General features: G+C 40.5%; 1 protein-coding gene across 1 annotated transcript in view; it reads left to right on the top strand.

Annotated features, from left to right (window-relative positions):
* The window catches only part of LOC124594735 (ATP-binding cassette sub-family C member 4-like), a 279421-nt gene that overhangs the window by 210681 nt on the left and 52905 nt on the right, over positions 1-15835 (top strand). The window contains exons 14-15 of the mRNA XM_047133107.1: positions 6653-6969; positions 12717-12796. Coding sequence (XP_046989063.1) covers positions 6653-6969; positions 12717-12796 — 397 coding nt within the window. The remainder of the gene's footprint in view (positions 1-6652; positions 6970-12716; positions 12797-15835) is intronic.

Below are 15835 nucleotides of genomic sequence, written 5' to 3'. Positions count from 1 at the left end.
ATGAGAAAAGTAATGAGACAGACAACACTGCAAATGATCTAGCAACATCGTGGTCTTCTACATGTGTAGACCAGTGTGTTCATCCCTTTAAGATGCTCAGTCCAAGTTACAGCTCCATACAGCCATCACATGATTTTGGAGAGTGACATCAGTGCAGTTCTGTCTTTGTTACATGTTACGAAAATGGAACAGCAGAATTTAGAGCAACATTATGCCATCACATTTTGTGTAAAACTTGGGAAATCCATGAGTGTGACATTTGAAGAGTTGAAACAGGCTTGTGGGAAACATTCCTTGTCAAGAGCACAAGTTTCCACTGGCACAAATTATTTTTGGGAGCCTGAGAATACGTTGAAGATGAACCTTGCTCAGGGAGACATACAACTACAAAAACCAGTGAAAATGTCAAACATGTGCATGCTCTTGTGAGGCTGTTCCTTCAGGACAAACTGTCAACCAAATGTTTTACAAAGATGTCCTTGTAAGGCCCAGGAAAAAGGTGAATCGAGTGAGACTGGACATTGCAGGCAAATGAATGCTGCATCATAACAGTGTCTTATGTCACATGGCCACTTCCATCTGGAATTTTTTACCTCAAAAGGCATTTCTGTTCTACAGATAAAAAATCAGTCTGAAGCATATACAAGGTGCGTGAGGAAAGTAATGACTTTTCTCACACAACTTGCATATACTTCAGGAAAGCTTGGGGGGGGGGGGGGGGGGGGGGCTTCAAATGGCATGGGTTGTGAAGAAGCCCCGAAAATTAAGGATGATGTGCTCAGTAGTGTGCCCCACCCATGAGTGGTCATTTCTGTTCTTGGCCACAGTTTGGCCTACGGCCATTTAGTTGGATGCACAGCTTGTTGGTAATAATGTCCACATAAAATGATATAGAGAAATTACAGTAGTGCTGGTGTATGCTATGGCTGCTTTCAGAGGTGATCCTGCCTCCAGTGGGACAGGGTAAGCCTGTCACAAAACTGTGTAAGATGTGCTTGGTGACTTCATCAGACAGTTCTTGCACCTGGATATTCCTCTTGGATTTGACTCCTGTTGGGGTTGGTGGGAGGGTTATGCATGTGTGATGATATAGCATGGGAAATCTGCCTGTGGACTACGTTTAGGGTATAGTGCCTGTTTGTGAAGGCCATAGTAAGACCTGTGGCATACTGGGCAAGGGAATCCTTGTCAGTGCAGAAGTACTGTCCTTCAGTGACCAGATATATGGGACTGATTTTTTGTATGTAGAAGATGACAGCTGTCAAAATAAGTCCACATGTGTCACATGGATGGGAAGACACTGCATAATAAATAAATAATTTTCCTATATTTAATCTCGCCTAAGACAAAGAGTCCTTGCAGGTAATTCAAGATCTACCAAAGACCATGTTATTCTTCATTTGAATAAAATAATGTCAGAAAAGTACAAATAAGCCACTACAAACAGTCTTTATTGTCATTCTAACAAAGAGATAGAGAGGCTGGCCAGTACTTACCTCAGCTCAGTACAGCCGATAGATACACAAAAAACAGAACCGAAAATTTACGTTCGTAGCTTTCGGAACAAATGTTCCTTCATCAGGAAGGAGAGAGGGGAAAGAAAGGGAAGAAGGGAAAGTGGATTCATTTACTCACAACCCAGGTTATGAAGCAACAGGGAAAGGAAAACAGGGAGGGTAGCAAGGATGGAGGCATGGTTGTCAGGGGGAACCCAAAGATATTCTACTGTAAGTACTGTGCCAGCTTCAAACCAAAGATGATGCATACAGAAGTAAAGAGGTATACAGTATAAAGATAAACACAACTATGTAGGATGAAAAGATGTGTGAATGGCTAAAGACAAAAGGGAAAGAGGAGAAGACTGAAGAGTAAATGGGAGTGAGGTTGTTTAACGTAGGTTTAGTCCAGGGGGATGGCGGGATGAAAGGATGTGTTGGAGTGCAAGTTCCCATCTCCGCAGTTCAGAGGGACTGGTGTTGGGTGGGAGAAGCCAAATGGCACATACGGTGTAGCAGGTTCCTAGGTCCCTAGAATTATGCTGGAGGGCATGCTCTGCTACTGGGTATTGGACATCTCCTAGGCAGACAGTTCGTCTGTGTCCGTACATGCGCTCAGCCAGTTTAGTTGTTGTCATACCGATGTAAAAGGCTGTGCAGTGCAGGCATGTCAGCTGATAACTGACATGTGTAGTTACACATGTGGCCCTGCCTTGAATTGTGTATGATTTACCAGCAGCGGGGCTGGAGTAGGTGGTTGTGGGGGGATGCATGGGGCAGGTTTTGCAGCGGGGTCGGTTACAGGGGTAGGAACCGCTGGGTAGAGAAGGTAGTCTGGGAACATTGTAGGGTTTAACAAGGATATTACGGAGGTTAGGGGGGCAACGAAAGGCAACTCTGGGTGGTGTGGGGAGAATTTTGTCAAGGGATGATCTCATTTCAGGGGTTGACTTGAGAAAGTCATATCCCTGGCGGAGTAATTTGTTGATGTATTCAAGGCCAGGATAATATTGGGTGACAAGGGGGATGCTTCTGTGTGGTCTGGGGGTAGGAACATTGTTGTTGGACGGGGAGGAATGTATTGCTCGGGAGATCTGTTTGTGGACAAGGTCTGCAGGATAGTTGCAGGAGAGGAAAGCACTGGTCAGGTTATTGGTGTAATTGTTGAGGGATTCATCACTGGAGCAGATACGTTTGCCATGAATACCTAGGCTGTAGGGAAGGGAACGTTTGATGTGGAATGGATGGCAGCTATCAAAGTGAAGGTACTGTTGTTTGTTTGTGGATTTGATATGGACAGAGGTGTGGATGTGAGCTTCAACAAGATGAAGGTCAACATCCAGGAAGGTGGCTTGGGTTTTGGGGAAGGACCAGGTGAAATTCAGATCCGAAAAGGAGTTGAGGTTATGGAGGAAATTAAGGATTGTTTCTTCACCATGAGTCCAGACCACAAAGATGTCATCTATAAACCTATACCAGGCCAGGGGAAGCAGCTGTTGGGTCTTCAGGAAAGCCTCCTCCATGCGGCCCATGAAGAGGTTAGCATAGGACGGAGCCATCCTGGTTCCCATGGCCGTTCCCCTGATTTGTTTGTAGGTCTGGCCTTCAAAAGTGAAGTAATTATGGGTTAGGATGAAGTTGGTAAGTGTGATAAGGAACGAGGTTTTTGGAAGATCTTTGGGTGGGCGTTGGGAGAGGTAGTGCTCAAGGGCAGAGAGACCATGGGTATGTGGGATGTTTGTGTAAAGGGATGTAGCACCTATGGTGACAAGAAAGGTTTCAGGTGGGAGAGGAGTGGGAATGGATTTGAGGCGTTCTAGGAAGTGGTTTGTGTCTTTGATGTAGGATGGGAGTGTGCGGGTGATAGGTTGGAGGTGTTGGTCTACCAGAGCTGAGATACGTTCTGTTGGGGCTTTGAAGCCTGCTACAATTGGACGGCCAGGATGGTTCTCTTTGTGGATTTTGGGTAATAGGTAGAAGGTAGGAGTACGGGGCTCAGGTGGAGTGAGTAAGTCTATGGAAGCCATTGTGAGGCCTTGTGAGGGACCTTGGATTTTTAGGATTTTCTGCACCTCAGTCTGGATGGAGGGAACAGGATCCTGGGTAACAGCTTTGTAGGTTGAGGTGTCGGAGAGTTGACGCAGTTTCACCTGGTCCTTCTCCAAAACCCAAGCCACCTTCCTGGATGTTGACCTTCATCCTGTTGAAGCTCACATCCACACCTCTGTCCATATCAAATCCACAAACAAACAACAGTGCCTTCACTTTGATAACTGCCATCCATTCCACATCAAACGTTCCCTTCCCTACAGCCTAGGTATTCGTGGCAAACGTATCTGCTCCAGTGATGAATCCCTCAACAATTACACCAATAACCTGACCAGTGCTTTCCTCTCCCGCAACTATCCTGCAGACCTTGTCCACAAACAGATCTCCCAAGCAATACATTCCTCCCCGTCCAACAACAATGTTCCTACCCCCAGACCACACAGAAGCATCCCCCTTGTCACCCAATATTATCCTGGCCTTGAATACATCAACAAATTACTCCGCCAGGGATATGACTTTCTCAAGTCAACCCCTGAAATGACATCATCCCTTGACAAAATTCTCCCCACACCACCCAGAGTTGCCTTTCGTTGCCCCCCTAACCTCCGTAATATCCTTGTTAAACCCTACAATGTTCCCAGACTACCTTCTCTACCCAGCGGTTCCTACCCCTGTAACCAACCCCGCTGCAAAACCTGCCCCATGCATCCCCCCACAACCACCTACTCCAGCCCCGCTACTGGTAAATCATACACAATTCAAGGCAGGGCCACGTGTGAAACTACACATGTCATTTATCAGCTGACATGCCTGCACTGCACAGCCTTTTACATCGGTATGACAACAACTAAACTGGCTGAGCGCATGAACGGACACAGACGAACTGTCCGCCTAGGAGATGTCCAATACCCAGTAGCAGAGCATGCCCTCCAGCATAATTCTAGGGACCTAGGAACCTGCTACACCGTATGTGCCATTTGGCTTCTCCCACCCAACACCAGTCCCTCTGAACTGCGGAGATGGGAACTTGCACTCCAACACATCCTTTCATCCCGCCATCCCCCTGGACTGAACCTACGTTAAACAACCTCACTCCCATTTACTCTTCAGTCTTCTCCTCTTTCCCTTTCATCTTTAGCCATTCACGCATCTTTTCATCTTACATAGTTGTGTTTATCTTTATACTGTATACCTCTTTACTTCTGTATGCATCATCTTTGGTTTGAAGCTGGTACAGTACTTACAGTAGAATATCTTTGGCTTCCCCCTGACAACCATGCCTCCATCCTTGCTACCCTCCCTGTTTTCCTTTCCCTGTTGCTTCATAACCTGGGTTGTGAGTAACTGAATCCACTTTCCCTTCTTCCCTTTCTTTCCCCTCTCTCCTTCCTGATGAAGGAACATTTGTTCCGAAAGCTAGGAACGTAAATTTTCGGTTCTGTTTTTTGTGTATCTATCGGCTGTACTGAACTGAGGTAAGTACTGGCCAGCCTCTCTATCTCTTTGTTAGTATTTGTTTCACATCTTTATATGAGATTTCCCATTAATCATTTATTGTCATTCTGACATATACACGTTTTCATGTAGCAGCTGGAAATCTCAGTTTTTCAGGGAAATGAAAATGCATATTTTACTTATCTTCAGCTTTTTCTTGGTGTTCTGTTTGGGAAAAGTCTTCAGTTCTTTCTGGTTTCATAGACCATTTTTTCTCCAAATTAGGGTTTCACAATATGTCCTTTTTTGGTCTGCTCTTTCTTATTTTTCATGTGTTACCTCTTTTTCTTTTCGAATCTTTTGTTTCTTTAGTTTACCTTCACTTTATTTACATTGCTGTAAACATAAGAGAGATAGTGTTCTAATCTTCAATATTCTAGACAGAGCAGTCAACTGAAAAGTTACTCTTCTCAGGTTACTATGTTGATATATAAGTTCTTCTGTCATTTTCATCTTATTAACGGTCTGGAATTTTTTTCAATTAAAACAAACATCTTCTACCTTTTGAATTATTTAAAAGATAACTTTTGCACAGGAAAAAAAAAAAAAAAAAGACAACACTACAGTTCACATTACAACAGCATTCAACAGTAAGAAACAAATACAATCTGTTGAACACTGACTGACAGAAACATGATGCCAAGAAAATATGAGAACAACTTGGATATTTTAGTGCTCCTGCATAACCAGAGATATACACTGAACTACTTGCAGAGTAGTCCAAATCTGATCTGAGTCAGTGACTGACGTCTGGTGCATCTTCTATAATATTTATAACCTATGTATGTGCACCAGAAACATTGTGGAAATCTCCATTGTCGTATTAATTATTATACTGACATCCAGTTTTCCTATTAGTGAAAATTTAGACTAAATTATATCTTTTCACCTGTAGAAAAATCCAAGAACAAAAATGGTTTCAAGAGATATGTTAAATAATCACAAATTAATGATCAAAGCTTCCAAAATATTACATATGTTAAACATAGTTTATATTTTGCATGTAAGTGATTTTACATTGAATAAAAATGTTTTTTGGAGTGAATTGCAAAAGTGGTTTAGACAATGAATAATAAATGTTAGCTGGGAGCAACCAAAGTAAAATTTCATGGTTTATGTGACATGTGCTATATTTTGAACAAATTGAATTATGGAAAGCTACACTGCTGTCTAAAAACATTTGTCTTGGAAATTACATTCCCACACATATTTATCTGTTTGAAAGTGAAACTGAGGGAATGAGCAGTTTTCTGGAATATCATGCTTATGAGCTGTAACTTTCAAAAATGTTCTCGTTAATGACAAATAAATAAACAAAATATTATTGCTGAAAATACTCCAGTGTATTTATTGTGTATTTCAAAGTGAAAATGGCATCAAAAAATTTAAACATAACAGCAGTAACAAGATGTTCATTTTTATCCAGTTGGCCTAATATTGGTATATTATAAGCTGCAAAAATGACTTTTTTAACATATCATTTTATCATTAAGCTTCAAAACTGCTTCTCTCATATTGTGTCTGGCATATAATGTAATGTAAATTATAAAATGTAGTTTGTTCCTTTAATTTGAAGGAATTTTCTAATTATAGGAATTCAATCTTGTTGGCAGGACTACTCAGGAAGAAAAAAGGAAACTACATATGTTGCCAGATAATAAAGAATTTTATAATGTGAGTGAAGCTTCTCAGGATGAAATAATTATTCACAGTAATGGAACAGCCCAAGCAGGAAATCATGATGAACTGCTGACCACAGAAAATTACATCTCCCTGTATGTTGGGATTATTGTTGCTTTGCTTGTGACAGCATTCATACGTTCACTTGCCTTCTACAAAATCTGTGTCACTTGTTCAAAAAACCTTCACAACAAGATGTTCACTAATCTTATGAAGGCCCCAATGAGATTCTTCCATACAAATCCATCAGGTACGTAAAAATAAAAAACACGTAGTAACAACAACAACAATAATAATAATAATGAATATATTGTATTGACTACTAAGTAGTACTGTTCCTGACTGCTATTTTCATTATACATTGACTGGCTCTTTTGAGGGACAAACACAAAAGTGGTAGTTAGTGACAGGTAAAATGGCTCCCAGGGTGCTTTAATATTGTTAGTGTTTAGTGTTGTTCCCAGGCCTCATAGGGTACATAAGGGTCATGAAGAGTGTCAGATATTGAGTGTTCTCTGTGAAGAATGTGGAGATGCTGTTGTATTTGTGTGAGACAACTCTGTCAACACCGGGTAATATTTGAGTGTGGCCTCATTGTGGATCTCCATGTGACCAGCTGGTTGAATTGTGCAATATCCAGATTTGTGGGTGCATTTTCAGACATGACAGTGCCCCGATGTTAGACTGCATGGGAGTGTAAGGGCATGTACACTTGTCCTGAACGTTGTGGTTGACCATCTCTGATCATCATAAGGGAGTATCACCATATTGTCCACCAAGCATGCTGTAACCTCGTCACATCTGTACCTGCCAAGCAAAGGAGTTGCTGCAACATTCTGTATCATCCTGCACCTCTGATTGGAGATTCGGAGCAGCCATATAGGGAAATACTATACCACCACAGCTGCATTTTGTGTGGTATCATGACTGGAAAGTATGGACTGCTGATGAATGGTAACACATTGTGCTCAGTGATGAATCGTAGTTCTGCTCTATTCCATATGACAGTTTCAGTGAGTATAGTGATGACTTGGAGAGAGGTGCCCTTCTTCCATTGTTTTGGGGTGGCTCAGCAGTGTTACTTCTGATGACAGGCTGTTAGGAACTATTGGGTATGGCTTCAGGTCACAGCTTGTAGTGAGTGAGGGAACCCTGATGCCACAACGGTATGTTATGGACCCATTGCCTCCTCATGTGTTACCTCTCTTATGATAGTATTGTGGTGCCATTGCTCTACAGGACAAACCTTGTCCACACAAGGCACATATCTCCTTGAAGCCTCTGTGTGATGTTGAGGTTTCTCCCATAGCCAGCAAGGCCCCCAGATCTGTCCCGTTAGACATCTGGGGGACTAGTTCGGACATTCCTAGGTCCCAGTGCCAGTATCCAGGATATTAAGGACCAGTTAAAATTGTTGTGTGCCAGCTTGGCTCAGTAGATAATACAAAAGCTTTATGATACCATCCCAACTGAAACAGTGCATGCATCTAGGCCAGTGGGGATGCCTCCTATTGGTAAGTGGGTCATCCAGACAAGTTCTTCGTAAATTTTACTGAAATAACATCACTTACCCTCGATCAATGAACATCTACATGGATACTCTGCAAATCACACTTAAGTACCTGGCAGGGGGTTTACTGAACCACCTTCACAATAATTCTCTCTTTATCCAATCTCATCTCAAAGAGTGCATGGAAAAAATGAACACCTATACCTTTCTGTTTGAGCTCTAATTTCCCTTATTTAATTATGATGATAATTCCTCCCTGTGTAGGTTAGCATCAACAACATATTTTCAAATTTGGAGGAGAAAGTTGGTGATAGAAATTCTGTTGGAAGATTCCACTGTGACAAAAAAAAAATGCCTTTGTTTTAATGATGACCACCTCAAATCCTGTATCATGTCAGTGACACTCTTTGCCTATTTCATGATAATACAAAATATGCTGCTCTTCTTTGAACTTTCACAATGTACTCCAATAATCTTACCTGGTACAGATCTCAGACTGTGCAGCAGAACTCCAGAAGAGGACAGATAAGCATAGTGTAGGCAATCTCTTTAGTAGATCTTCTACATTTTCTAAGTGATCTGCCAATAAAAGACAGTCTTTGGTTTGCCTTTCCCACAGCATCTTTTATGTGTTCTTTCCAATTTAAGTTGTTTGTAATTGCAATCCCTACGTATTTACTTGAATTTACAACCTTTAGATTTGACTGATTTATCCTGTAACCAAAATTTAACAGATTCCTTTTAGCACTCCTGTGGATGAGCTCACACTTTTCACTATTTAGGGTCAACTGCCAATTTTCGCACCATACAGATATCTTTTTTAAATGATTTTGCAATTTGTTTTGATCTTCTGATGAGTTTACTAGATTACTAGATGATAAATGACAGCGTCATCTGTGAACAACCTAAGACAGCTGCTCACATTGTCTCCTAAATCACTTATATAGATAAGGAACCGCAGAGGGCCTATAATGCTACTGTGGGTAATGCCAGAAATCATGCCTGTTTTACTTGAAGACTTTCCATCAGTTACTATGAACTATGACCTACTTGACAGGAAACCATGAATCCAGTCACATAACTCAGATAATATTCCATATGCATGCAATTTCAGTACAAGCGTGGTACAGTGTCAAAAGCCTTCTGGGAATCTGGATCAATTTGAAATCCCTTGTGAAAAGCACTCAGCACTTTGTGTGAGTGAAGAGTTAGGTGTGTTTCACAAGAACAATATTTTCTAAATCTGTGTTGACTGTGTGTCAATAGACCATTCTGTTTAAGGTAATTCATAATGTTCAAACACAATATATTTTCCAAAGTTCACTCCATATCGACAGTAAGTTTCATTTCATTTCCTCTTCCATTTCTGGGTGCTTTGCTTTTTCTTTGTCTGGCAGTGCATATTGTGTTGTAGTTTTGGTAACACATCAATACTGCCAATGACCGTATGAATATCTAGGGAACCCATCAGCTTTCCTTCCATAATACTGCAGTAATTCCCCAGCTTCATTGGACACATGAAAAGAAGGAACAGGAACATACGTTCTGTTCATTATAGTAAATGTGTTGAGCCATTTCTCCTGTAAAGTAATTTTTAGGTCCATTTATTGCATAAAGGGGTTACACATAGTGTAGTAGTGTAGCAATGAATATTTTCATAAACATGACTATTATAATTCTTAAAGATGTCCTAAGAAATCACAATAATGTTGATTCAAATGTGCAGGTCAGTAGAACACTGTCAGGTGTCGATTCTTTTGATTCTTTGAGGGGTGAGATCAACATAAAGTCAACAGTAAAGTGATTGAGCAGCTTCATGTGAAAACTCAGATAATAAAATTTATACAGTGCCGGTTCTATTAAGGTGACACTTCCAAAATGAAGAATGTCTCCAGGAGTTCTCTAACTGGGACTCCAAAGCCCTCTCTTCTGTTCCAGTGTAGGCATTGCATACAATTGGAATTTGCTGGTTCCATGGAGCGAACTGGAGACCATTGGTGTGCCTTCCAGTGATGCAATAGTCCCTTGATCATTGACCTGAAAGAGAGACGTGGGGATATCAGATCCTGTGGATGGATGAGACAGTGCTGCTGATAGCCACAGCTGTGATGGTGTACATTGATGACAATTAATGCAACTGGAGGAGTACTGGCAATGGGAATGTCAGTGGCTGTGGTACGGGTGATGGCTGTCATCAAAGCAGGATGATATTTGGATGTGACAGTGGCAGAGATGTTGTGACAGTCAAGGACAAATATCAAGCCATTGTGGAACAGTACTAACCTGGTGATGTTGCCATAAATACTCAGTGGCACAAGATGGAATGAATTCTCCTACTCTGAAAAAGCTTTGATTGTTTATCACAAAGTTGAACAACATTCAAATACCATTGATTTCAGTTGAATATGTTTTCACTTTTATTTGTATTAAAGCACACTTCAGCAGTGATCATTTCACAAACAACCCTCTTTATATTTTTAACTGTTTGACAGCCAGAATATGATTATTAATGATATTCTGATCAGTCCAGTTTCCTTCAAATGAATACTAAGACAGCAAGTTTGTTATAAGCCATAATAAGGTCCTCACAATGACAATGTGTCTTATACATATTCTCATATTGGTAAAGTAAAGTTTTATGGTATGAAAAGCTGGGAGACCCTGATGGGCATGTTCAGCTGCCTGAATGGAAGTTTGTTTTCCATACTTTGTGGCCAAAGGCAACTTTCCTTCACAAAGTGTAATGTGTTGTGTGTTGTTTAAGTGTAAATGTTAAATGTAGATGACTGTAATTCATGTGTATGTAGTGTGATGTCATGTATGTGATGGATGATAATTAGGGCACATATACTACTACTCTCGATACATAGACTACTCAGTCTGATGGATGGATCACCATCAGTGTCACAAGCCCTCACTTCATGAGAAACTGGGAAGCAGTTTGAAATTTAATCCAGGACATTGGTATTGAGATTGGTGATTAGGGGCTAGATGTAATCATCCATCCTGACCCCTCTGCTGTGTAGGCAAAGCAGGAAACTGCCTACACTGCTTGGTGTACACAGAAGGGCACCCATCCAAATACTGGCCATGCTTGACAGTGTCCATCTTCAGTGATCTGATGGGAACTAGTTTATCCACCACAGCATGGCCATTGACATTCTCATGTTGAAGTCAGATGAAAGCTGAATGGAACTGCTTTTTACATTTTGTTCTTATTATCAGTCCTTCAGACTGAAATACCCGCAGCTCGTGGTCGTGCGGTAGCATTCTCGCTTCCCACGCCCGGGTTCCCGGGTTCGATTCCCGGCGGGGTCAGGGATTTTCTCTGCCTCGTGATGACTGGGTGTTGTGTGCTGTCCTTAGGTTAGTTAGGTTTAAGTAGTTCTAAGTTCTAGGGGACTGCTGACCATAGATGTTAAGTCCCATAGTGCTCACAGCCATTTGATTTTTTTGAATCAGACTGAAATATGATTCAAATTATCTCTAGGCACTATTCTTTTTGCAAATAATGGTGTTGCAAGGATTCCCAATCATGTAATTTTATTACATAGATGTCACTGTCTTGATTGCCATACACAAAACAGTTTCTTCTTGGTAATTACTTGAAGTGACATAGAGATGCTAGCTGGATGATAGCTAGCCACCAACTTTTATACAGAGGTGTTAATGCAGATTTCATCACAGAGATGTTATCTGGCTGATAGCTAAGCATGGACTCTCAGAAGTTCACAAAAGACACTGTTCACTGATATTGGCAGACTGTGACACAAAGTGGTGCGAGCAGAGCAAATGTTACTCACTAAATGATGGATTCATTGAATGAGAGATGTATAAACACAGGCATATGGATAATTGATAAAAACCGTAACAATATTTTACATAACAACAACATAAGGGTGTCATGCTATTGAGTCACACAATAATTTTCATTAACTGTATGTTAAATAATTGCAAAGTTGCTTCTAAGGTTCTTGGGTGTACCACCGGAAGCTGTCATCGAAGGTCTATGATATTTTGGTGAAGCACTGTTCTGCCATCGTCAGGTTGTACTGATGGAATGGGGGGTCTTTGGTGCACTCCTGGTATGTATACCTGTGGTTTCAGAGTTCTGGCCTTGCAGGCTCCGTGCCATGCTCGGTGGTGAGGGGACATGCAGCTGCAGTGCCTGTAACACAGCAGGAAGAATACTTTAAACACCCAAGTACCTTCATTGTAAGATTGTCATGTTTTCACTTAATTACTGTTGTTTTACACTTCACTAACTGATTCATATGCAAGAAACTCACATGCTGTCCCTCTGATTGTCCATGTTGAACCTGAAACTATTTTTAAGTGACTTACTACTTGCAGACAGCAGCCTCCTCACAAATACTAGTTGTTGATGAGTGTATCATTCTAGATTTCTCATATAGTCTTTTAACATTCTTTACTGCATCCTTTAGATTTATTTTTCAGTTTGATGTCAAACTCGATAATTGTTTCAGGACGTATACTAAACCGATTCTCAAAAGATATGGGTGCTGTAGATGAGATTCTTCCCAAGTCATTGTTGGAAGCTATTCAGGTCAGTATTTTATGAATAATATTCTTGTGTACTGGCATGATTAAATAAACATAATAAACATGGCATCAGTAAATAACACTAACATTAAGAATGTAAGACTGTTAAAAAACAAACACCAAGTAAAAAAAGTTTTGGTAGGAGAATATGGAAGTTGTGATTACTTTTCAGTCTATCTTCAGTACAATTTGTTTATTTTTTTGGAGTCTATCAAGACCAACTTTTGTAAACTATTCAGAAAGTTAATTAATTTAATATCATTACAGAACATTGACTTACAAATTACAGTTTGGGACAAGAAAAAAAAATAGTGAGCTTCCTCTGGTTATCTACCATAGAAAGCAATGAGCTATTGGATTCCCACTGGAGAAAACAGAACGGGCATTCATTTCCCCAGCTTAGAATTAATTAATCCATGAAGTAAATTGAAGCTTCTGAGCAGTGCTTATCCTGCAATTATCTACAGTGCTATCAAAGGATACAACAAAGAATTGGATGAGATAGTCATTTGACAAAAGGCAGTGAATAGACAGTGACACTCTGTGTTGTAATATGCTTTACAAGTCATGCAGAGAACATGGGATGTCAAAGTTTATATAGATTCATGGATTCCTCCTTCCCCTCTCTCTGCCCTTCTCCTTATCTTCCCTTTCTCTGTCCATCTCCTACTTTTCCCTCTCTTTCTGTCCATCTCCCCTCCCCCCCTCCCCCCCATTTCTCTCTACATCACCATGTTATCACCCCCATCTCAATAGGAAATTGGTGCTTAATAACTCCACAGTATTTGTTTCCAGATAGCAAATAGTATGTGCACCAAGTTTGGGTGAAATCAATCCAAGGGTTTACACCTATGGCTTCACTCGCATATCCACATGTCACATAAATTTAACATATTCCACAAATATTTAACCTATATCGAACTTTGCCCTGTAGTTCTGTTTTCGTGTAGCTCAGTGTTTATTTACATCATATTTCATGAGCTATGTGTCATACAACAATGTAATTTTGGAGTTACATTTTTCTGTGAAATGTTGGCAAATAGAGTTAATAGTAAAGAAGTAATAAATTAAAATGTCATGCATGATGCATAAATTTTATTGCGTGAACAGTGAAAATGTAGTAGGCACTAAACTAATTTACTTTCACCATTTTGTGTGGTTGTCAGTGAGAAAAAGTTTGAAATTATTTGTAAAATTTGTTGCAAGTCACTAAGTGTTCTCATTCTCAAATACTGGTGAATACAGTCTGTGTGTTTGCACATCATTAGGTACGTTTCATTTTTACACTACCTCACCTCCACTCCTTTGAGAGGAAAGTGGTTCTTACCTCCACAGTGCTTCTTTCCAGACAGTAAGTTGACTGAAATTAATCTAGTGGTTGAGGAGGAGATATGGAACACACAAACAAACACACACACACACACACAGATATATATATATATATATATATATATATATATATATATATATATATATATATATATATATATATATATATAAAAAACAAAGATGAGGTGACTTACCGAACAAAAGCGCTGGCAGGTCGATAGACACACAAACAAACACAAACATACACACAAAATTCAAGCTTTCGCAACAAACTGTTGCCTCATCAGGAAAGAGGGAAGGAGAGGGGAAGACGAAAGGAAGTGGGTTTTAAGGGAGAGGGTAAGGAGTCATTCCAATCCCGGGAGCGGAAAGACTTACCTTAGGGGGAAAAAAGGACAGGTATACACTCGCACACACGCACATATCCTATATATGTGCGTGTGTGCGAGTGTATACCTGTCCTTTTTTCCCCCTAAGGTAAGTCTTTCCGCTCCCGGGATTGGAATGACTCCTTACCCTCTCCCTTAAAACCCACTTCCTTTCGTCTTCCCCTCTCCTTCCCTCTTTCCTGATGAGGCAACAGTTTGTTGCGAAAGCTTGAATTTTGTGTGTATGTTTGTGTTTGTTTGTGTGTCTATCGACCTGCCAGCGCTTTTGTTCGGTAAGTCACCTCATCTTTGTTTTTATATATAATTTTTCCCACGTGGAATGTTTCCTTCCATTACATATATATATATATATTTCAATATGTCTGCTTGTGTCTGTATATGTGTGTATATGTGTGGATGGATATGTGTGTGTGTGCGAGTGTATACCCGTCCTTTTTTTCCCCTAAGGTAAGTCTTTCCGCTCCCGGGATTGGAATGACTCCTTACCCTCTCCCTTAAAACCCACATCCTTTCGTCTTTCCCTCTCCTTCCCTCTTTCCTGATGAGGCAACTGTTTGTTGCGAAAGCTTGAATTTTGTGTGTATGTTTGTGTTTGTTTGTGTGTCTGTCGGCCTGCCAGCACTTTCATTTGGTAAGTCACATCACCTTTGTTTTTAGATATATTTTTCCTATGTGGAATGTTTCCCTCTATTATAATTATTTATATATATATATATATATATATATATATATATATATATATATATATATATTTTTTTTTTTTTTTCAAAAAACAAAGATGATGTGACTTACCAAACGAAAGCACTGGCAGGTCAAAAGACACACAAACATACACACAAAATTCAAGCTTTCGCAACAAACTGTTGCCTCATCAGGAAAGAGGGAAGGAGAGGGAAAGACGAAAGGATGTGGGTTTTAAGGGAGAGGGTAAGGAGTCATTCCAATCCCGGGAGCAGAAAGACTTACCTTAGGGGGAGGGAAAAAGGACGGGTATACGCTCGCACACACACACACACACACACATATCCATCCACACATATACAGACACAAGCATGTCTGCTTAATCCTACTCCCAACATCACCACTGCTGAAGCCCAGGCTATCCGTGATCTGAGGGCTGACCGGTCCATCGTCATTCTTCCGGCGGACAAGGGTTCCACGACCGTGGTACTTGATCATCGGGAGTATGTGGCTGAGGGACTGCGTCAGCTTTCAGACAACACCACATACAAAGTTTCTGAAATTTGAAAGATAATAAACTCTCTCAAGAATAAAAGCTCACATGGAATTGATGGCATTTCCAGCAGGATAATAAAAGCTAGTTC

This window comes from Schistocerca americana, chromosome 2, assembly GCF_021461395.2.
Source record: "Schistocerca americana isolate TAMUIC-IGC-003095 chromosome 2, iqSchAmer2.1, whole genome shotgun sequence".
NCBI lineage: Eukaryota > Metazoa > Arthropoda > Insecta > Orthoptera > Acrididae > Schistocerca > Schistocerca americana.
Note: the sequence above shows the minus strand (reverse complement) of the source record. Positions and strands in the feature narration are given on the sequence as shown.